At 49.1% G+C, this 22,832-nt stretch overlaps 1 protein-coding gene across 2 annotated transcripts in view; it reads left to right on the forward strand.

Moving 5' to 3' along the window:
- The first annotated feature begins 256 nt into the window (after positions 1-256).
- GALNT16 (polypeptide N-acetylgalactosaminyltransferase 16) overlaps positions 257-22,832 on the forward strand; it is an 81,411-nt gene continuing 58,835 nt past the window's right edge. For both annotated transcript variants that reach the window (XM_068162093.1, XM_068162094.1), the window contains exon 1: positions 257-536. In XM_068162093.1, coding sequence (XP_068018194.1) covers positions 333-536 — 204 coding nt within the window. In that variant the 5' untranslated portion in view covers positions 257-332. The remainder of the gene's footprint in view (positions 537-22,832) is intronic.

A 22,832-nucleotide genomic window follows, 5' to 3' on the forward strand; every position in this document is an offset into this window, starting at 1 on the left:
GGGGGTCTGCCACCACCTCATGGCACCCGCTTTCCCGAGGATACCGCCCCCCGCCCCGCTTCAGCCGAGCGCATCCTCGGCGGCACCCACGCAGCCAGCGGGCCAGCCGCGGCCCGGCGGAGGCGGCGCTGAGCCCCCCGCCCCCTGCGGCGAAGCGGCGGCGTGAGGCGTTAGGACCCGGCGGCGGCGGCGGCTGGGCGGTGCGCGGCCGGGGCTGGAGCTGTATAGCGGTGCGGAGGAAGCCGCCGCTGCTCTGCCGCCTACTCTCATTCCTCCGGCAGTCGCCCCTGCCCGTGGAGGCAGTTCTCCCAGGCTCCCCCGGGGCGCTCGGCATGAGGAGGATCAGGGCCAATGCCATCGCCATCGTGACCGTCGCCTGGATCCTGGGCACTTTCTACTACTTATGGCAGGACAACAAGCCCCGCTCGGCGGCGGCCGCCGACAGGTCCGGCAGCAGCGGCGGCAGCGCCCGGAGAGGGCAGAGGGCGGGCGGCAGGCTGGAGGTCCGGCGGGAGGAGAGGACCGTCCCCCTGAGCGTGAGTGAGCCGCGGCCGCCGAGCATCCTGCCCGGCCGCGGCGGGGTGGAGGGGAGCGGGGAGGGCTCTCCTCGCCGTCGGGCTGCTGTGTATTTACAGTAGCATCCGCGCCTGTCACCATGGCAGCCGTTACGGTCGGGGGGCAGGGTGGGCAGACCCGGGAAGAAGAGAGTAGCGAACGCCCGGGGTAAAGTGTTGGCGAGTTGTCTGCCGGCTCGTCCGGGCTCTGCGCCTTTTGCTGAGAGTCACTGCCCTTGGCGGAGGAAAAGGGTAGGCGAAGCAGCTGGAAGCTTTTTTGGTTCGTGTTCACGAAGCGCATACGTACATCTGGATGTGCATATATGAACACATGAGGGTCAGAGAAAAGCCACGACCTCTCACAAACCCTTCCTCCGGGCAGCCAGGCTCTGGCCATCGGGCTGGGGGATACAGGCAACGCTTCTCTCAGCGCTGTCCGTTTTGCTGACAAATGGGGGACCTGGCCGCAGCTCACGAGTTTTATCTCTTTCAAGGCGGAGGTAACAGTCGGCGAGTCGGGCTTGGGCTGAGATTTAGGCAGGTTGGGAGATGAGGGCAGCCCTCAAGGCTCTTTCCTAGCCCGAAGGCTGGTAGTTGTGCCACTTCGCACTTGCTTTGAAAGCTCCAAGCTCTGCACTCCCTGGGTATCTATGGACTCAAGTATTCTAATAAAATCGATCTCCTGACTTAAGGACGGTAAGGACCTTTCTGCTCTCTCTGTGGAGGAGGTTTGTCCTGATTCACCCTGGATAACAGCAGCAGTAAAGCTCTCCTAACTCTAGGCAATAGCTTCATAAAAAAATAAACCAGCCACTGGAGCAAAAGTGGCCCAGCAACACCATTCCCAGGAGTGATGTAGCTGAAGCAGTCGGGGAACTGCACTGTGTGTCACTCTTTGGCTGCAAATCCATTTATCAGCTGGTTACGCACGCATGGAAGCGAACAAAAGCGGCAGCCTGGTCAGGGTTGGAGCAGGGGCCAGGGGCTGGGGCTCCCCCGTTCCCTCCTTAACTGGCACTGGGATTTCTGGCCCATGTCTCTCTTCTCCACCTGTAAAGCTCGGGTGGCAGGTGTGGGTGGGTGTTTGTGAAGCCTCGTGAATGTTAGGAAAATACTGTCAGCGCAGCTCCAGCCCTTCGGCAGCAGAGTGGGAACCCTTCTACTGAGACCCTCAGCCGTTGCTCACAGCTGCTGACACTCAAAAGTCAAAACTGAGGCTGCTGGGCAGGGCAAGGGTGATATTTGCTGCTCACTAGAGCTGGGGGCTGCCGGCAGCTCAGGCTGTTCTGCCAGACTCTGTGGAGTAGGACTGTGGAAATTAACAGAGTGGCTCCCAGGCCAGTGCTATCATTACTGTAGCCCTTTGCTCATGCAGCGGAACACTCTCAGGCTGAGCTGAGCAAACGGAGGGTTTGGAGTGCTGCTGTCTGTTGGATTCCACCTTGGCAGCAGTGGATACTGCCCCTAAGCCCCTGATTTCTACATGTGCTTGAACATGCTGCTCTGGCAGGTTCATTTATCTGTTCTTCTGCTAATCCCTTCAAATTATTAGTATTTTTTTTTAATTGCACTTAATTTACCACCTCTCAGAGGGCTTGTGGAGGTTATATGAACCCATATCATCTGACAAGCACCTTAAAATCCTTGGGAAGAGGATGCTGTGGCAATGCTGCACATTGCTATATTGCTGCTGTTTGTGGGAAGGCAGTGTGTGCTCATGGCTAACCACAAAGCCTCTCCTTACAAGCTATAGTGCTGTGCAACAGCTGCTCCAAATCTGGTCCTCATCTCAAAACAACGTAAAGCATCCTAGCTCTGCTTCATGCCTGAAATCCCTTAGTGGGGAAAAATAATCATTCTTTGCTTCTCCCATCCCTCTGTAACTTGGGTCCCCGAGTGTGCCAGCTCCAGCTCAGGTTAACTCCCAGTCTTTCTAGCAGGCAGAGGCTGGCATGAAGGAGGACCCTCTCCTGATCCGCTTGACAGTTGAAATGGTTGAAATACCACATGGTTGAAATACCACATCCTGACCTGCCACAATCTATTTGCGTAGAGAAGAGAAGTAGAAGGTGTTTGTGGTGCTTGGGCTTCTCCTTGTTCAGGCAATGTTAATTTCCCAAGGGTCAGCTGGGTTGCTTTGAGAGGTGAGCTGGTAAAAGGCAATAGGTGTGGAGCTCTGTGTGGTGCCATTGCTTGCAGACAGCCTAGTGTGTTGCAGTGAGATGTGAAGAATGAGCCATCCCAGCCACAGCCTCTGCCCATGCTGCTGGGGCAGAAGCAGGGAAACAACTGCAGATGGATACAGGGCAGGAAGGTCGACAGGGGTCTGGGACAGCGCCCCCCCCAGCACGGTGCGGCGTCTAGCAGGAGTCTGAGTAATTGGTCTCAAAGGCTAAGCTGACCATGAGAGACTGGTAAGACAGGGGCTAGACCTGTCCAAGTGGGTTTTGGCACACATCTTTGTGTTCACGGTATGTGGGCTGCAGTGCTGCCCACCACCTTCTCCCAGCCAGTGCAGCAAATGTGCCATTTCAACTGCTCCACTGGAGAAGTGAATCCAGAGAAGCAGCTGTTCTTTTGCAGTGCAGAGCCCTCAACCCTGAGTTCATTCCCCATGAAGTTAGGTTATTTGACCTAACACATAATGGCAGTCTTGTGTAAGAGGAGGCGTGCCAATGCTCTGCCTGCTTCTTGTGTCCCTTGGCCTTCTGCAGAGCCACTGAGACAAGCTACCCATTTTGATCCAGGTTTTGATTTCCTCTGCTCTGCATGAGTAATGGTGTTGGAGGTCAGGGTTGGGCTCATCTGCAAATAAGGGTGATTCATGTGACTTATGGGTCTCAGGAAAACGTGGCTTTAATTTTCTAAAACTGGGAAAAAATTACAAATACCGTCTGAGTGAGTCCAGGAATCCTGCTCTTGTGTCTGTGCTGTGACATTTCACATCCTGGGCAAATGAAGGTGAATTGCATGGGATTTGAGAACTGAAGTGCTTTCTGGGCTTGTGGTTTTCTCCTTTGTTATCTCCCAACACAAGAAGTAAAAATCACCTTAGGTAATAGCTATGGTCAATTTCAGCTTGAAACTGGTTTGTTATTTGTTGACCTCATTCTTATTAGCACAACTTTAAACTTAAAACCTGGATGTTTGGACTCTTGGAGTCAGCAAGGCAAACTGTTGAATATTAAAGTTGGGGAAGGGGGGCTGTTGAAAATCAGTGTCAGAAATACCTTGTGAATTAATAGTGACCCCCTGGATCCCTGCTTTATAGCCAGAAATATTGACATGTGGGCTCTCTACAAAAGCCTCTCCCTAAATAGGTCCTACACATGTCCTGTTTTTGCTGGGGCAGAAGCATAGGTCAGCCAGGGGCCACAAGCCATTAGCAGTTTGGAGTCAGCCAGTAAAGCTGACTCCATCTGGCGCTCAGGTGTATCCCAGACCACGAACATCACACTCCGTATAAAGAGAGAAGTTTGGTGAGGAGAGGGGAGCTTCCTCCAGGACCCTCTTTCTTGGGTTTCTCCTGACTCTGCTCCTCTTTCTGCTACTCTCAAGGACTGCCTTTGTGTTTAGTGTGACTGTTGTACCTCTGCTTTGTTGAGTAAAACTTTATATTCTTTGTGTTTGCACTGGTATTAGTTTGGCTGTTTCATTAAATCTGTTTTTGTTTCAAACTGCAGGTCTCATCTCCCTTTCATGATTCCCCTTCTCTGCTGGGGAGGAGTCAATGGTGTTAGAGCAACTGCTGTAGTTTAGCACCAGATAGGGGCTAAATATAGACAAGTTGATTGAAATAACAGTGCAGAAATTGATAAAGGGTAAGGCTGATACAGTGGCACACTGAGGCCCTGCGTAATTTCCCGTTCACCTGCCATGGAGGGTAGAAACCTGAGGAAGTACCACAGTCCTAGAAATGCATCTTTTCTCTGGAGCACAGCATAGTTTCATATCACTTAGGAAGAGTCCTGGACCTTTGGCAGTTGGTTTGTTTTGGGTTTTTCTGGAGAATGGACATCTCTGTGCTCTTTTCTGTTCCTCCCAGAGAGGAGGTTGCTTCCTGCTTCACAGAAATTTCCTGGGGGCAGAAGCTCTGCAAAGTGTCCTTTGGAAGGACTTTGGTATTATTTCCACACTACAGCCAGTTAATTATTCACTACATTGTGCTCATCTCCTTCAGCACAGCTTTAGTGGGCAGAGAGGACTCTTCTGCCTTTCAAGATTGCAGCATGGGAAGCTGCCCTGGCATATCTCTGTGCTGTTGAAGAGATCGAGGCCATTGGTGTTGTGTGGCCAGAGCTTGTTAGAAGATTGCCTAGCAGGTAGCTTTGAAGGAGGAATTTTGCTCTTGGCTGACTGGATTATTTGCTCCCATTTCCCAGTCAAATGCTGCACGTGAGGCTGCCTATAGGCTTCTCCTTCTTGCTGACTTCTCTGGGATGGTAGGAAAGCAGCAATGCATCTGGAAGATGAAGACAGAAGAGTATTGTTACTCAGATGCTCTGAAACATGCTGGTGCCTAATTGCTCTTTGGAGCAGGTTTGTTGCCTCTTATCTTTGTCCTGCCAACTTTCATGACCTGCATTGTTCTTCTGTGACCCCACTAGTCACTTGGTTTGACAACTGAGAGGCCCTGAAATATTGTCTCTGGTTGCCTGGGCTCAGCTCTTCTGGCTGCTCCCTGCCTCTGTGCTCAGCCCTGTAAAATGAGCACAGGGGAGTTGAGAGCAAGGTGTCCATTTCCCATGTAGCAGAAGGTTTTTAAATGCTCTATAAACATAGTTGATCTGAGGGTCACTTGGTTATCACAGAATCAACAAGGTTGGAAAAGACCTCAGAGGCTCCTCTGGGATGTGCTGCTGAGAACAGGAGATGTCTGTTGGCATCAAACAAGTTGGTGAGGGAAGATGCTTTGTTTGGTTTGGCTGGGGTGTACCTGCCTCCCTGAGTAGCCAAACTGGTAATTTAGCTCTTGTATTGGCAACCATGTAAGACCACCTTGACATATGCTTTTCAGATATTGGTAGACTTTAAGTTGTCCAAAATGAGCACTGTGCTGCATTTGTTTTCTGTTCCCTTGGTCATGGGTGTGGAGCAGGTGTTGGCTGATCTTCCCCATTCATTCATGAATTATCTTACTCCCATCCCTTCAGCACATTCCCCCTGTGCACTTTTCAGGGGACACAGTTTCTGCAACTTCTGTGGATTGGTAAACGATACCATTTTTCAGGGAGTTGCATACCTCAAACCCCAGGGACTCCTGGGCATGTGTGCCTGCCTGGAGGAAAGTTTTGGAGCCTTGGGGATGTAATTCTGGGAACTGGGGTGTTTAGCCTGGAGAAGAGGAGGCTCAGGGGAGACCTTATTGCTGTCTACAACTACCTGAAGGGAGGTTGTAGCCAGGAGGGGGTTGGTCTCTTCTCCCAGGCAACCAGCACCAGAACAAGAAGACACAGTCTCAAGCTGCACCAGGGGAGGTTTAGGCTTGAGGTGAGAAGAAAGTTCTTCACAGAGAGAGTTGTTAGCTGTTGGAGTGGGCTGCCCAGGGAGGTGGTGGAGTCACCATCCCTGGAGGTGTTCAAAAAGGGATTGGATGTTGCACTTGAAGCCCTGGTTTAGTAGTCATGAGGTGTTGGGTGACAGGTTGGACTTGATGATCTTTGAGGTCTTTTCCAACCTTATTGATTCTGTGATTCTATGAAATCAATAAATAACGCCCCCAGAACCAACAAGACGGAGCAGAGGACTAATTTCTTGCATTGGCATATTGTCAGGCTTGTGAAATACAGGTTTGATTTCATGTCCTGCTGTGCTGTGGTGAGAGGAGAAGGTGAGGAAAAAAAGGTGAGATGCTCTAGCTCTTCTCAGCAGCCTCCTTACTGTTTGACTCTTACCAGGTTGCTCACTCTTGAGTCTCCAGCCTTTTGGGCAAAAATCAGGAATATGGCTGTATAGGTTTCTTTCTGTTCTTGAGCTGGACAGCTGCCTGCCAGTTTGCACACTGTGAGCACAGCAGAGGACAGGAGGCTGCATGGTCTGTCCTCTTCCCTTCAAGTCAAAGAAGAAGGGAAGGAGGCTTGGGTTCTCCATCCTGCTAGCCTGCAGAGCAGCTCTGCTCCCTCTGGCTCTGCTGGAAATGATATAGAGAAGAAGATGCAGATCATAATGCTGATGCTTTTGCAGTGTGATGTTGCTGTGTTTGTCCATGCTGTTCAGCCTGGCCCATTCCCCTGCCAAAAGTCCAGCCTGGCTCTTCCCTGCATCTGCACGGCTTCTGTTCTTCCTTGGGGGGCAGAGGGGAGGGAAGGCCCTCATCACCTGGAGTTTTATGGCAGCTGTTCCTGCTGTGGTGAGACCCCTCCAACACTGCACTTTTGGATCTCTGTGGCATCTCTCTTATGGCAGGGGAGATGCCTGTGCTAGCTCCATGGGAAAAGATGACTTGATAACTGTTTCTCCAGGGTTATTACTGCAGGAGGAGGATGCAGTGGTTGGCTTGACAACTTAATATTTTATTTACAGTGTTGATGTTTTTAAAATGTGGGAATGAGTGCCATTTGCCTAAATGACAGAAAATTATTTGATATTTAATTTGTCCCAGCGGCCCATGTGGTGCATTAAAAACATAAAAGAAGCGGTTCACTGTAATAATATTAACAAAATCCAGTTGGCAGCACTGGCCTTAGATATTAATCAGTGTCATGAGGTAGCTGGGGCTTGAGGAGTGTGGTGGTCTGGGCAACCTGGGATGGTTTGTAGAGGTTTGGTGGGGGTGCGAAAGTGCTCCTGAAGACAATTTTGCTCATCCCCCCCCTCCTAGAGCCTTTCCATGAAATAAGTGGGTGAAATAACTGCCAGTTCTAGCAAATGGAAGCATTCTTTCAATGTGCAGCTGCTTCCCCAATTGGATTTGTCTTTGCCTATACAGAGCTGCCCTAAAGTTTAAAAATTTAACAGGGTTTGCTGGAAACAGAAGCCTTTGAGAGGCATCTCAAGGTGCTGTTTGCTGTGGTGAAACTTGGCCCAGGTACTTCATCCTGAGGTGGGCAGTTTAGGAGTCACTTGCAGAGCTACGGGCGGGGGTCGAAGTGGCTGGAGAGCTGCCAAACAGAAAGGGACCTGGGGGTGCTGATTGACAGCTGCCTAAACATGAGCCAGCAGTGTGCCCAGATGGCCAAGAAGGCCAATGGCATCCTGGCCTGCATTAGGAATAGTGTGGCCAGCAGGAGCAAGGAAGTCATTGTGCCCTTGTACTCTGCTTTGGTTAGGCCACACCTTGAGTCCCCTGTCCAGTTCTGGGCACCTCAGTTTAAGAAGGACATCGAGACACTTGAACGTGTCTGGAGAAGGGCAACAAGGCTGGGGAGAGGCCTCGAGCATAAGCCCTATGAGGAGAGGCTGAGGGAGCTGGGATTGTTTAGCCTGGAGAAGAGGAGGCTCAGGGGAGACCTTGTTGTGGTCTACAACTACCTGAAGGGTGGTTGTAGCCAGGAGGGGGTTGGTCTCTTCTCTCTAGCAACCAGCACCAGAACAAGAGGACACAGTCTCAAGCTGTGCCAGGGGAAGTTTAGGCTTGAGGTGAGGAGAAAGTTCTTCACAGAGAGAGTTGTTAGCTGTTGGAATGTGCTGCCTAGGACGTAGTGGAGTCACCGTCCCTGGAGGTGTTCAAGAGGGGATTGGATGTGGCATTTGGTGTCATGGTTTAGTCATGAGGTCTGTGGTGACAGGTTGGACTTGATGATCTTTGAGGTCTCTTCCAACCTTGGTAATTCTGTGATTCTCTGTGAGGGGAGAATATCCCCTTTTGTTTTGGGAGCACCAAACTGGGACTGCCCGTGCTTGAGTGCTGAAAAGTGGCTTCATTATTCCTGTTAGAAAAGCATAGTGCAAAGGCATGAAACAAACAGAGGCAAATGTACTGGGGATGAAGCAGGTGGGTCAGGGGAATCCTTGGCTCACCTGTGAGGTGCATTGTCTCCCTTCTGCAGGGAAATTCACAGGGCAGAGCATGGCCAGACAGGATCTCTTGCTCTTGCTTGGCTTGCCCCAGGATGCCAGCAGATTGTTCATGTCCCATGGCATAGAATAGAATAAACCACGTTGGAAGAGACCTTCAAGATCATCACGTCCAACCTATCATCCAACCCACCTAATCAACTAAACCATGCAACCAAGCACCCCATCAAGTCTCCTCCTGAGCACCTCCAGTGATGGTGACTCCACCACCTCCCAGGGCAGCACATTCCAATGGCCAATCTCTCTCTCTGTGTAGAATTTCTTCCTAATCTCAGTGACAGTCCCAGGATCTTGTTCTCTGTCTCCTGTGTTGGTGGTGGTGTGCACTGCTTCTTGTGCTCCTCTAGCTGCTGTTACAGGCTCATAGGCTCTTCTGTCTGTGCAGCACCTAGCACAGAGGCTATGATCCACACCATGTCCCATATTATCGTGTTATGGTAATATCGCTGCAAGGAAACCCATGGGCTGGGATTCAAGTTGGCATACTGACTAAGCTGCAGACTCATCCTCCTTACAGGCTGCTGTGCCTCAATTACCCTGAAGTCAATGGAGATTTTTATCTGCTTCACAAGGCTTTTGGAAGACTTAGCTTGCAAGCTTTGTAAAAGGCTGGAGAGCTTTAGCAAAACATTTGTTTGAGTTGACCCTTTGTATGCCTTTGAACTAAGGATAGGATGAGCAAAAGCACAGCAGGGCAGGGGAAATCTGCTGCAAGAACAAGGAAGAGTTATGAGGAGAGGCTGTGTGCTACCTGCCACTGTCCTTCAGTGTGTTTTAATAAGCATGTATTTTTGTAGCTAATAAAAGTGATAAAGGACAGGACACGGACTGTTCTCATCAAATTTTCAGGTCCCAGTCGTGCCTCTGGCTGTGAAGACAGATAGATATATAGGAGTGCATTTAAAAACCAAACAAAATGTAAAAAGAAAAAAATAACAAAATTGGTCTCTTGGGCCTCATCTTTGCAGAGAAATTGCCCATGTTGTGATGTGCTTTGAGCATATGGGTAATTTTTCAGTGGTGGCAGAGCCTGGGGTTTTGATAGGCAGCTGTGTGCTCCCTTTCGAGCTGCTTTCTTTTTGGCTACTTCAGGGGCATTGTTCCTGCAGAGACCTGTCTCAGTTGTAGGTTCTGCAGGCATTGTTGGTACCTCACCCTTTTTCTTAGGCTGCATTTTAGGAAGAAATTCTTCACAGAAAGAGTGATAGGCCATTGGAGTGGGCTGCCCAGGGAGGTGGTGGCAATGTTTAAGAAGAGACTGGAGGAGGCACTTAGTGCCATGGTTTAGATGGTGTTGGGTGATAGGTTGGACTCAATGATCTCAAAGGTCTTTTCCAACCTGGTTTGTTCTGTATCTTGTAAATGAAGCTGCCATTTGGGTCTGCCCCTGGGCAAGGAAGCTGTTAAGGCTAGTGGAGTTCTGTCACAGGTTGGCTGGGAGAAGAGACCAACCCCCACCTGTCTACAACCTCCCTTCAGGTAATTGTAGACAGCAATGAGGTCTCCCCTGAGCCTCCTCTTCTCCAGGCTAAGCAACCCCAGCTCCCTCAGCCTCTCCTCACAGGGCTTGTGTTCCAAACCCCTCCCCAGCTTTGTTGCCTTTCTCTGGACACGTTCCAGCAACTCAACATCTTTCCTAAACTGAGGGGCCCAGAACTGGACACAGGACTCAAGGTGTGGCCCAACCAGTGCTGAGTACAGGGGGCAGAATGACCTCCCTGCTCCTGCTGGCCACACTGTTCCTGATGCAGGCCAGGATGCCATTGGCCTTCTTGGCCACCTGGGCATACTGCTGGTTCAGGTTCAGCCTACTATCAACCAGTACCCCCAGGTCCCTCTTTGTCTGGGTGCTCTCCAGCCTCCCTGACCCCAGCCTGTAGCTCTGCATGGAGTTGAGAGCAGCTGTGCTGAAACCTGCATCAGCCATTTTGTAAGCTTGGGAGGAGAAAAAAAAGAGTTTTTTCCTCATCTTTTTATTTTGAATAAGCTGAATCCTGAAACAGCCAGGGCTTGGCTGAGAAAGTGGTCCTGCTCTCTAAAGGTGTCTTCGGAGGTTCTCTGAAGAAGCCTTCCTGCAGGGCAAAATTGGGAAACACTGATGGTTTCCATCTGCTCACATGCTGATGCCCTGTGCAAAGTATGTGGTGCCAGAGGATGTCGTGCTCAGTATTGCTGTGCTGTACCTTTGAGCCTTCTGAAATCAAGTGTGCAGTATAAAGGCTGATAAATGAGGAAGAGTGCCCAAGAGCTGCAAGAAGCACTGCAGCTCCATGGGTAACTGATGAGTTAGTGTGGGAATGGCCATCCGGTGTCAGTGCAAATGGGAGCCCTCATGTTCACACAGTGAAGTTCAAAGAAGTCTGTGCTTCCTATGCAGTTTCCCAAAGTAATTTTAAATTGTGAAAATTAATATTGAAGTGTCAGAGCTGGGAAGCATGAATGCTGCAGGTACTCGCCGGGGACTTCTGGTGCTGAGCAACGTGATCGTGCATATTACAGCACTTGGAGAATACAATATGTGATTTATTATTTTTCTTTATGCCTTTCTAGGAGACTTTATTTTTCCTTTAGTTGTGTGCTAGGAATGCCTAGCTACACCAGGCTGCTGATGGAGTAGGCTGCATGTGTTTCCTAACCTTCTGAGATGTCTCAGTTTGGCTGAAGTACCTGTTTTGCCATCAGAGACAGGATGCAGCCACTCAAAGTTATCTCTGGGTGGGTTGTTAGAGTCGGTGACAAACAGGTGGGGCATAACCCTACCCCCAGCATAGGGATGCTGAGTCATAGAATCATAGAATAGAATCATAGAATCAACAAGGTTGGAAAAGACCTCAAAGATCATCAAGTCCAACCTGTCACCACAGGCCTCATGCCTGCTAGACCATGGCACCAAGTGCAACATCCAATCCCCTCTTGAACACCTCCAGGGACGGTGACTACACCACCTCCCTGGGCAGCACATTCCAATGACGAATGACTCTCTCAGTGAAGAACTTTCTCCTCACCTCGAGCCTAAACTTCCCCTGGTGCAGCTTGAGACTGTGTCCTCTTGTTCTGGTGCTGGTTGCTAGAGAGAAGAGACCAACCCCCTCCTGGCTACAACCACCCTTCAGGTAGTTGTAGACAGCAATGAGGTCTCCCCTGAGCCTCCTCTTCTCCAGGCTAAACAACCCCAGCTCCCTCAGCCTCTCTGTGCAGGGCTATGCCTCATCTCCACTGGTACTACACTAGCTCTAGTATTGCAAAGGCTCTTGGTTGTGTGTTCAGAAGCAGCAAAGCTGGCTTTCCTGTCAGTACCAGATGCCAGTTGGGGTGAGCATAGTCATGTTTCTCCCACTGCTTGGAGTGCAATGTGGTGTTTGTACTGAGCTTGGGTTGGCAGCAGAAGGATGGATGATCTGCAATGAGGTAACCCTTTCAAAAAATCTTTTGGAGTAAATCTGAGTAAACTTGGCATCTGTTTGCATCCTCCTCCATTTGGGTGGTCTAAGACTGCTTGAGCTGTGCCCTGGAATTCTGGATTGCCCTGTGGGGCATTTCCAGTCTGTGCTGGGAAAACTGGGCCATGCTAGCTGGCACTCCTAAATGAATTTTGGGGAGGGACAGAAAAATCAGTGTTCCTTCAGGACTAGCTGTGGATCTCTTGGGTCAAGCGATGATGTCATGAAGTGAGGTTTAGCATCTACCAGAAGCTTCCTTTGGCTGTGTGTGAGAGGTCTTTAAGTCAGTGTGTGGAGTGCTGGCTTGGGCTGGATTCTTGAACAGCGAGAGAATGCATGCTCCATGTTAGGTGAGGTATGAGGAAGTGGTTTACAGTGAAAATTCTTACAGCACAGGGCACTGATTGAGTCATGCTGGGTGCTAGGAAAAATCTGCTGATCTGCTTGCTGCGTTACCAAAAAGAGCTATTAATTGGAAAGTATTTACTCATTAATGTTCTTGTGCCCCATGCCTCACCTTCAGGAAAGGTGTGCTCAAGAGGAAGGGAAACATAGTGGAGTGACACAAATGATTGTGCTTGGTAGGGCTAATATAAAAGGTAACTTATTTGCTACATTCTTCTTTCTGCTGCTGTTCAGTGGCTAATTGTGCATCTCTGCTGTGTGGTTGGTACCATCCTTGCTTTTGCTGCCCCTTGTACCTATGAATGAAGGGGGCCACCTGGGGGCTTCTGCCACCCCCATGGTTTTCATAGTTTCATAGTTTCATTCAGGGTTGGAAGGGACCACAAGGATCATCTAGTTCCAACCCCCCTGCCATGGGCAGGGACACCCCACACTAGATCAGGCTGGACAGAGCCTCATCCAGCCTGGTCTTAAACACCCCCAGGGACAGGGCCTCAACCACCTCCCTGGACAACCCATTCCAGGGTTTCACCACTCTCATGGTGAAGAACCTTCTCCTCACATCTAGCCTGACTCTCCCCACCTCCAGCTTCATTCCATTCCCCCTAGTCCTATCACTACCTGAGATCCTGAGAAGTCCTTCCCCAGCCTTCCTGTAGGCCCCCTTCAGATACTGGAAGGCCACAATTAGGTCACCTCGGAGCCTTCTCTTCTGCAGACTGAACAGCCCCAACTCCTTCAGTCTGTCCTCATAGGAGAGGTGCTCCAGCCCTCTGATCATCCTTGTGGCCCTTCTCTGGACACGTTCCAGCACCTCCACATCCCTCTTGTAATAGGGGCTCCAGAACTGGACACAGTACTCCAGGTGGGGTCTCACCAGGGCTGAGTAGAGGGGGAGGATCACCTCCCTCGACCTGCTAGCCACACTTCTCCTGATGCAGCCCAGGATCTGATTGGCTTTGCGGGCTGCAAGTGCACACTGAGAGCTCATGTTGAGCTTTTTGTCCACCAGCACCCCCAAGTCTCTCTCCTCAGGGCTACCCTCCAGCCAGTCACTGCCCAGCCTGTATTTGTGCCTGGGATTGCCTCGACCCAGATGCAGGACCCTGCACTTGCTCTTATTGAACTTCATGGGGTTGGCTTGTGCCCACCTCTCCAGCCTGTCAAGGTCCCTCTGGATGGCCTCCCTTCCCTCCAGCATGTCTGCTGCACCACACAGCTTGATGTCATCATCAAACTTGCTGAGGGTGCACTCAATGCCACTGTCCATGTCACCCACAAAGATGTTGAATAAGACAGGTCCCAGGACTGATCCTTGAGGGACTCCGCTTGTCACTGGCCTCCACTGGGACATGGAGCCACGGACAGCCACTCTTTGGGTGCAGCCATCAAGCCAGTTCCTTATCCATCTAGTGGTCCACCCATCAAACCCATGTGTCACCAGTCTGGAGACCAGGATGTGGTGTGGGACAGTGTCGAAGGCTTTGCTCAGGCCCAGGTAAATGACATCAGTTGCTCGCCCCTCATCTATTAATTTTGTCACCTGCTCATAGAAGGCCACCAGGTTGGTCAGGCAGGATTTGCCCTTGGCAAAGCCATGCTGACTGTTCCCAATCACCTCTTCAGTATTCTTTTGAGCGAGTAGTGACTCCAGGAGGATCTGCTCCATGATCTTTCCAGGCACAGAGGTGAGACTGACTGGTCTGTAGTTCCCTGGTTCCTCCTTCTTACCCTTTTTGAAGATGGGGGCAATGTTTCCCCTTTTCCAGTCTGTGGGGACTTCCCCAGACTGCCATGACTTTTGAAATATAATAGAGAGGGATTTAGCAACCTCATCTGCCAGTTCTCTCAGCACCCGTGGGTGTATCCCATCGGGTCCCATGGACTTGAACACTTTCAGGTTCTTCAGATGATCACGAACCTGATCTGCACTTACAATGGGCAGTTCTTCCTCCCCGTCCCTGGCTTTGACTTCCATAACATCAGGAGTGTGGCTAGAGGCCCTTGCAGTTTTGGATGCATTAGTCTTGGCATGGCTATGTCACAGCAGTAGAGTTCTCTTGCCCACCTCTGGCATCCTTGGGGCAGTAGGTCTATTACTTGTGTTTACTCACTGAGAAGATGGCAGGGACAGTGAACCATGGGGACCTTGCTAAAGGAGTATGTGTGCAAAGCTGAGCCCTTTAAATCTTGGTGCCCTAGTTAATGGGGATTTAGTCTTCCCAACCTGTCACAGCCCATCTCATTTTTTTCTCCTCCTTCTAGTTAGAGGATTATAATTGTTGTGTTGAGCTTAAAGGGCACTGGAATGCTCTGAATCTTTCTTTTGCTTTTCCCCAGTATGTCCTAAGAGACATCATAAAGAAAGGCCCAGGAATGGATAAACAGGTATTAGTACCTCTACAAGCACTGAGGAGGGCTGAGAAGGTTTTCATTAAGTAATTGTGTCTGTATTCTTGCAGGGTCTGCATAGGATGCTCTGTGACCTCCTGAGATGTGGCAGCTTCCTGCCACAACAGTGTTAGTCAATGTCCCCACATCACCTGGTATGCAGTCTCTACTCTTGGCAGTCAGCTGGACAGGACCAGCAGCTGCTGGAGGGGAGAAAAGAGTGCTGATAGTAAAAGGATGCCCTTATTCTTCTGTGCCTCCTGTACCGTAGGACCCTTGTATGGTGTTACACTGGTTTCCCAGCTCACGAGTGCACAGAAGGAACTTGCTGCTACCAGTGGATCGCACGTTCAGAGAACTTGGTATGCAGATAAACTAGGTTTCTTCAGCTGGGCTTCAGCAGAATCCAAACCAGTAACATCCTAACTTTAGATGAATTATCTTAATGGTGCTTTTCACCATGGAAGAAGCCTTAGAACTGTTAGAAAGCAGAAACTCAGGGGGACTATTTGAATCTGAGGGATTAAGAAGTAATGCCACATGTGGCAGTCATCAAATCTACAGGAATTTGCTAAACTGAGTCTTGTGACAGATTTGTGAAGGCTAAGTAAATTTTGAGGAGCCACATCATCAACTTTCTTGTCTAGCTTTCCTTAATGCTTTTATAGCTCCACTAGAAACAGACCTCCCACAGCTATATTTAACTTACTGGACCTGTGTGAAGCATTAATTGTGGTCTTCAGCATTTTCTGTGTCAGGGACAGCCATGAAGCATATTGCCAGAAGGTTAGTTTGAATCATTCCAGACAATTCATATCCTTCCAGCCTTGATTAATAGAATTTGAACAGAAAGTATTGAGATAAAAATTTGCTTTAAGTTACTGGTTCAATATTTTTTTGTCCCTAGGTAATTTCCCCTGTCATTGTCCCATATCTGATAGGGGTAAATACAGATGCATTTTGGTCACTGCCTGTCAGCTGGGGGTCCTTAGAGACTCAGATGCTGTGTTGCCTGCAGTAGGCTGCCCAGCTCTGCAACGTGGGACTCAGATTGCACTGGGTCACAATTGCTGTGACTCCAGCCATTACCTGGCTGTACTTGTCAATAGCTGGGTGAGTCTTGACAGTGTGCTGAGAGTCCACATACAAAAGGAGAGATGTGGAGAGAAACTGTTCTTGACACTAGAGGATGAAGAGCTGGACATAAGCTGGCAATGCATGCTTGTAGCCCCAAAAGCTAACTGTATCCTGAGCTGCATCAAAAGCAGCATGGCCACAGGTGAAGGGATGGGATCCTCCCCCTCAAGTCTGCCTTGCGGAGATTCCACCTGGAGTATGACATCCAGCTCTGGAGTCCTCAGCACAGGAAAGACGTGAACCTCTTGGAGTGAGTCCAGAGGAGGGCCATGAAAATGATCATATGTTCTGTGAGAAAAGGCTGAGTAAGCTGGGATTGTTCAGTCTGGAGAAGTCTCAAGGGAGACCTTATTGCAGCTTTTCAATACTTAAAGGCGGCTTATAAGAAAGGCAGGGACAAACTTTTTAGTAGGACCTGTAGCAATAGGACAAGTGGTGATTGTTTTAAACTGAATGAATGTAGATTTAGACTAGATATAAGGAAGAAATTGTTTACAATGAGGATGGTGAAACACTGGCCCAGACTGCCCAGAGAGATGGTGGATGCCCGATTGCCAGCAACATTAAAGGTCAGCTTGGATGTGGCTCTGAGCAACCTGATCTATTTGAAGACATCCCTGCTTATTGCGGGGCAGTTGGACAAGATGACCTTTTAAGGTCCCTTCCAACCAAAGTCATTCTATGATTCTGTGAAAATTCATCTGGCTCTGGCAGCTGCCAGCTCTTCCCTTGTCCTGGCTGTAACTCTGCGCACCAGCAAAGTGCAATGCCCAGCTCACAGCTGGATGTGTAGCTCTGTAGCAGACTTGTTCTGTGTTGGAGGGAGTTGTTCTGAGGTTGTTCTGGGATGGGAGAGCAAGGCAGGAATAATAAGCTGTTGAATAATAAGCTGTTGGGAAGCTTGTCTGGAGTTACCACTTGCTTTACCATCTTCTATTCTTATTTTTTTTTTTCCAACAAACTGGACATCCAAATTATGCAGTCTGAGACGTCCTGAATGTCTTGCTCCTAGCCCAGACCTGTGCTGCTGGATTCCTCATGACTGTCTGCAGATCTCTTCTTGTGAGCTGTTTGGGCATCCAGAGTGCGGGCTCTCCTGTGCAAGGCGAAATGTGGGCAGTAGAGACAGTCTTTGTCTTGTCTGTAGATGAATAAGATAAAGGGTTGGGGATAACTTTCCATTTCCCTGATGTGGAGCTGAGACTAAGCCTCACTTTGCTGAAGAGAAGGAAAGAAAAATAAATAAACCATAGAATGTGTATTTGTTACTCAGATCTGCTAACCTCGGGGTATTAAGTCTGATGGAAATGCCAGTGATGCCAAGACAGCTTCGTGACTACCAACACAAGTTCAAAGAACTTGGTACTGAATTCCAGCTACGACCCAAAGAATGTTAAAACTGTCCTGTGGTAGCTGCTGCTGTAGCTGTATTTCATTCTTGTTAGGGTTTCACACTTTGCCTTGGTAGTTTATCTGGATGACTTCCATACCTTGTTAAATTCTGTGGTCAGTGATGAATTGGCCACCAAAAGTCACCTTAGCACTTCACTGTAACCTGAAGCTGCTGATAGAGCCTGAGGGGGAGAATATATTTGGTTCATAGCTGGGAGTGTCTGTTGGGAAATTTCTCCCCTCAATTACCCCACATGCCAACTCAGGTTTCGGGGTGCATTTCTTCATGTGTGTTCTTCTGGGGGAGTGTCATGACCTGGTTATCCTGTACCAATCCTGGTCAGCAGTGGAGGATGTGGTACTAAGATTTGAATAATTCCCTTGGAGTAAATAAAGGCAAACTGATGCCAAATGGCTGATGAAACAGGTTTATTAGAGTGTACTGGAGCAGAGGGAAAATGGGAAGGAAAAGGAGAGGGTAAAGTAGAGAGACAGAGGATGAGAGGGAGAGAGACTTGAACAGCAAAGGAAGGAATATCAGCATTTCCTGGATTTAGCTCATAGAAGCATCACAGGAACAATCCCAAGGTCTTGGCGGCAGGGGCACAGCTGGAAAAGGAGGGCCCTCTGCGGCAGTGGTGGAAATGGAGTGGCGCAGAGCTGGATGAAGCAGCAGGAGCAGAGGAGCTGTCCAGGCTGTGCAGGCAGTGCGGACTGGAGCAGCGGCAGGAGCCGGGGGAATGGACTGCCATGGAGCTGGCAGGTGGCATGGGCAGGGCAGAGGGAGTGGCGCAGCAGGGCTGGCTGTGCAGCCGGTGAGAAGCCGAGGCGTCAAGGGCACTGCTAACGTGTGCCTGCCACCCAGAAGTTGCCATTCCTCCATCACCCCATGCGGGGCAGGGGCAGTGTCTCCTGAGCTGTGCAAAGTGTGCTGTTTAAATTTGCCTTCCAGTGGTGCTGCTGCAGCAGTGCTTTTAAGCCATGCCGTGAGGCCATGTCACACCCTGTTCCGAGGTGATAAAGCCATTGGGGTATGGCAGGGAAGAAGCAGCATTTGAGAGTAAGCAGCTGGGAGTGGGGAGACAGGTTAGAAAAAGCTTCAAACCGATTCCCTCATGTGCAAACGTTAATCATTAACCCTATTACTCTAACAGCATGACTTTTTGTCATGATAAGCTGCCTCTCCAGGCTGAACAGGAATAAATCTCAGGGTGTTTGCTCAGGTTTGGAAGCTGGAATTCAGCCTCTCCCACCTGAGCCTGAGTGCTGAATGGCATTTAAATGCTCTCTAGTGGGCTGTGGTGATGACCTGCATGACAGTGGGGCTGCTGCTGCTTCTTTGGTCTGAACTCTGCCTTTGGAGAATTAAACTCTAATGGTGTAAAGTGAGTTCCCCATGGTACCTTGGCTTTGCTGAGTGACATCTGTAACCTGCATCTAGACTCAAGGTCTGTGCTCAGACTACTAGCCTGTGTGACTTTTCTCTTCTTGGGGGGTGGGGAATATACTGTAGGCAGTTTAATAATTCTCTCTGCAGAAAGAAAGAGGTTTCATTTGGGAATATGTTCCAAGTGTTTGTAGGACTTTTGTCTTGCTACCAAGTTCTTTAAGCAGAGAGCATCAGTGTGAGTGCCTGCATGCTGAAATGCTACTGTGCCTGTCCGGTGGTACAAGTGGTCATGAGCAATACCATCTGACTGGGCATATGGCCTTTTAGCCACAAGTTATTAATAGTCAAATGCACAAACAGCAGCATCTACTTCTGCAGAAGCAGAATTTTGCAGCAAGCAGAAGGGTGAAGTCAGCTGATTGGACTCATTTCCCCCCAGATAGGAGTCTGAATGTAGGCCCCCCCACTGCTGCTACTGCACACCCCAGTTGCCTGTCAAGTAGGGATACTTAACTAGTTCAGACTCCAGCAGTCTGGGCAACATCAGCTACATGATAAAAAGTCACAAATGGATGACTAGGCCTTTTCCTCTGTTATTTTAGTAAGTGATGTTGGTCAATACTTCTTGTTAGTAACTCTGTAATGCAGATAGGAGCAACCTAGCAGTCTGAGGTGTGAGTGCCCTGTAGTACATAGCTTGTGCTTGAGTTGAATAATCCACTCAGCAAGGCATGCTGCAGACGACCATCTCTCCTGATCAGAGAGGTGAGGGGCAATGTTTCTGGGGCAGTGGCCTTATGCTACCTGAAGAAAACGCCTAGCAGCTGCAACCAACTCTTAAATCCCTAGGAAAGTCTGTTCTGTTAGACGTAGACCTACTTTTGCTTCTTCAACATTTCCAACAGCAATATGGGATTGGGACAGAATAGGTTCTGCAGAATTTATTCTTCATAATGGTGCTGCACTGTAAGCAGACATGGGCTCTCTGGAGTTACTTGAAGGGAAAAAAAATGGTCAAAATAGACTGAAAATCCTGGTAGTCTAAAGGAAATACCTTTGCTCCTGAGAAGGTGACTGGAAGACCCCCACAAGTTCTTCACCATGAGAGTGGTGAAACCCTGGAATGGGTTGTCCAGGGAGGTGGTCGAGGCCCCGTCCCTGGAGGTGTTTAAGACCAGGCTGGATGAGGCTCTGTCCAGCCTGATCTAGTGTGGGGTGTCCCTGCCCATGGCAGGGGGGTTGGAACTAGATGATCCTTGTGGTCCCTTCCAACCCTGAATGAAACTATGATACCTGTTTGTTAGGGCCACTCAGGCTCCCCATAGGCTGTGCTTCCAGAACAACTGTTTGCATTCTCCTGCAAGTTCAGTGCCTCAAGCATTGCCAAAGTGCATGTGAAAAACGAATGCATGGGAGTGTCTTCTATGTCAGTTCAGCTGTCTGTCCTCTAGACAGACACCAGGCCTGGCAAGGAGAAAGGTATTTCTATGATGTAAGTGCTGACCTAAAAACTTGACACTATGCATTTCTCAAAGACCTGTTAGTGTAAAAAAAACCCCAACAAACATCTCTTAGCTTTTAATGAAATTGATTTGGTGCATTTCTGAGAGTGAGAAAGTGATCAGCAATATTCTCCATGGTTTGCTGAACTAGCTTCTGTGAACTTGGAGGAGCCTTCTTTGGTGCTTCCCACAGCTGAGAGAGTTGTGTAAAGAAGGGTGGGGTGCAAGGACTTCCCTGCATGCTCCGAGTGTAGGGCAGATGTACAATTATTAGAATTTATATAAAACATCTGAGTGTTTGCTGAAATGTACACTCTTAATATTATTTTCCTTCCTTTGTCACTAAAGCTGCGTGAATTTATTAGGAGAGAAGGAGGGTTGTGGGTTTTTTTGTATTTCCTCTTTACACATATGGTGTTGTTTGCATCAGTCACAGAAAGTGGAGGTGTGAAAATAACTGTATCATCCAGGCAACCACCCTGCAGATGCTGACTGTCTCCTGTAGTAATGGCCCAGCTATCTCTTGGAGCCTCTTGCTTGTTTGTGGCAGGACAGGAACCATCCAGTAGCTGTTTCTGCCCTCCATCCCATTAAATAAGTTGACGGTATAATATGCAGGACTTTAGCATGCTTTGAGTGTGATTTCAGTCTGTATTGAGTGAGGCTGTATACTCAAGTTCCAAAACCAGAAGAAGACATTATTTAAGGATGCTGGGATCATAGGGCAGGATTCAATGTCGCTGGGCTGGAGCTGTCTGCTCCTTCACCACAACCTCTCCTTTGAAAATGTCTGATTTGGAGGACAGGACTGCTGTCAGAGGCCTGTTCAGATGCTCCTCCAGAGCTCATTTAATAGCCTGCATCAGGCAAGGGAAATGCCATTGGTGGAGTTTGTCCTATTACATCTAATGACCTGCCTGTATGCCATGGCCTAATGGAGTTACCACAGAGAGCAATGCACAGAGGAGGATGTTCCTTGAAACGTTTTCTTTGCTGCATGGGGAAGGGGCTGCTTTTGTCTGATTCAGCTGCTAGGCAGCCACGTTTCTCTTTGCTGACCAATGACCAGAAACTGGAGTGCTGGGTGCTATAGATATGACTTAGTTTCTAGTGTCAGATTAGTTAGCCCTTGTAGCAGCCTTCCAGTACCTGTGAGGAGAGTCTGAGGGAGCTGGGATTGTTTAGCCTGGAGAAGAGGAGGCTCAGGGGAGACCTCATTGCTGTCTACAACTACCTGAAGGGTGGTTGTAGCCAGGAGGGGGTTGGTCGGTTGGTCCCTTCTCTCTAGCAACCAGCACCAGGACAAGAGGACACAGTCTCAAGCTGCACCAGGGGAAGTTTAGGCTCAAGGTGAGGAGAAAGTTCTTCACTGGGAGAGTCGTTTGTCATTGGAATGGGCTGCCCAGGGAGGTGGTGGAGTCACCATCCCTGCAGGTGTTCAAGAGGGGATTGGATGTGGCACTTGGTGCCATGGTTTAGTCATGAGGTCTGTGGTGACAGGTTGGACTTGATGATCTTTGAGGTCTCTTCCAACCTTGGTGATACTGTGGGCCTACAAGAAAGCCAGGAAAGGTCTTTTTACATGGGCATGTAGGGATAGAATGACAGGGAATGGATTGACGCTTGAGGAGGGCAGATTTAAACTGGATATTAGAAAGAAATTCGTTACAGTAAGGGTGATAAGATACTGGAACAGGTTGCCCAGGGAGGTTATGGAAGCCCCCACCCTGAAGACGTTCAAGGCCAGGTTGGATAGGGCTTTGAGCAGCCTGGTCTAGTGGAAGGTGTCCCTTGCCCATGGCAAGAGGATTTGAACTAGATGATCTTTAAGGTCCCTTCCAACCCAAACTGTTCTATGATTTAGATTTGTACCAAGCCAAGAATCTATCTGCATAAGAAGGCCAGATTGAAAGTGAGTCTATTTTCTATGTTATAGAATTTGTAGTGACATTTGTTCTGCCCAGTAGTTTTTACAAGGGTAACAGTCCAGGGACAGTAAGACTGAGACTCTTCAATTGGTACTTTTAGCAATAAACATTTTTTGCATTGACACATCTGATGCACTTGACTCTTAGAAATGTGATAAGTGCTTAAGCATCTTGTTTTTCAGATCAGAAATCTGAGGAAGGCTTGGAAAGGTTAAAATCTTGATTTACGCTGATTGCTCAGGCTCCACTGAGTTTGTCTTTGAGAGTCTTTCCCAATGGGCTCTTGACTGACATTCCTTTCTCTAGAGCTTCAGTGCATATGCAAATAGTCATGGCTCTTTTGGCGGGGCGGAGGGCGGGAGTGTGCATTAAGGAAAAGCAAAGTGCTTTGCCTCTCAAGAATGATGCTTCTCTTGGGGTGTCTTTGGGATGCAGCATTGAGTGCTCAGTCTCTGTTTGTGAGTGCTGCAAGGTGAAGGCCCTTATAATGAGTGGCTAGAACGAGGCAAACTGTAGCAAGTTCTCCAGGGATGGTTCATTGGCTCCTGCCTAGTAGGAGAAAAAAGTGTCACTGTGATTTGCACTTGCTTACGTAGCTATGCAACTGACTTTTATCCTTGAACTGGCTTCCTGGTTTAGACAAAATCCCTCAGCTGAGATGCATGCCATTTGCAATG

Source organism: Melanerpes formicivorus, unplaced genomic scaffold (assembly GCF_026170545.1).
Source record: "Melanerpes formicivorus ecotype bairdi unplaced genomic scaffold, bMelFor1.0.p_v2 SCAF_62, whole genome shotgun sequence".
In the NCBI taxonomy this organism is placed as follows: Eukaryota; Metazoa; Chordata; class Aves; order Piciformes; family Picidae; genus Melanerpes; species Melanerpes formicivorus.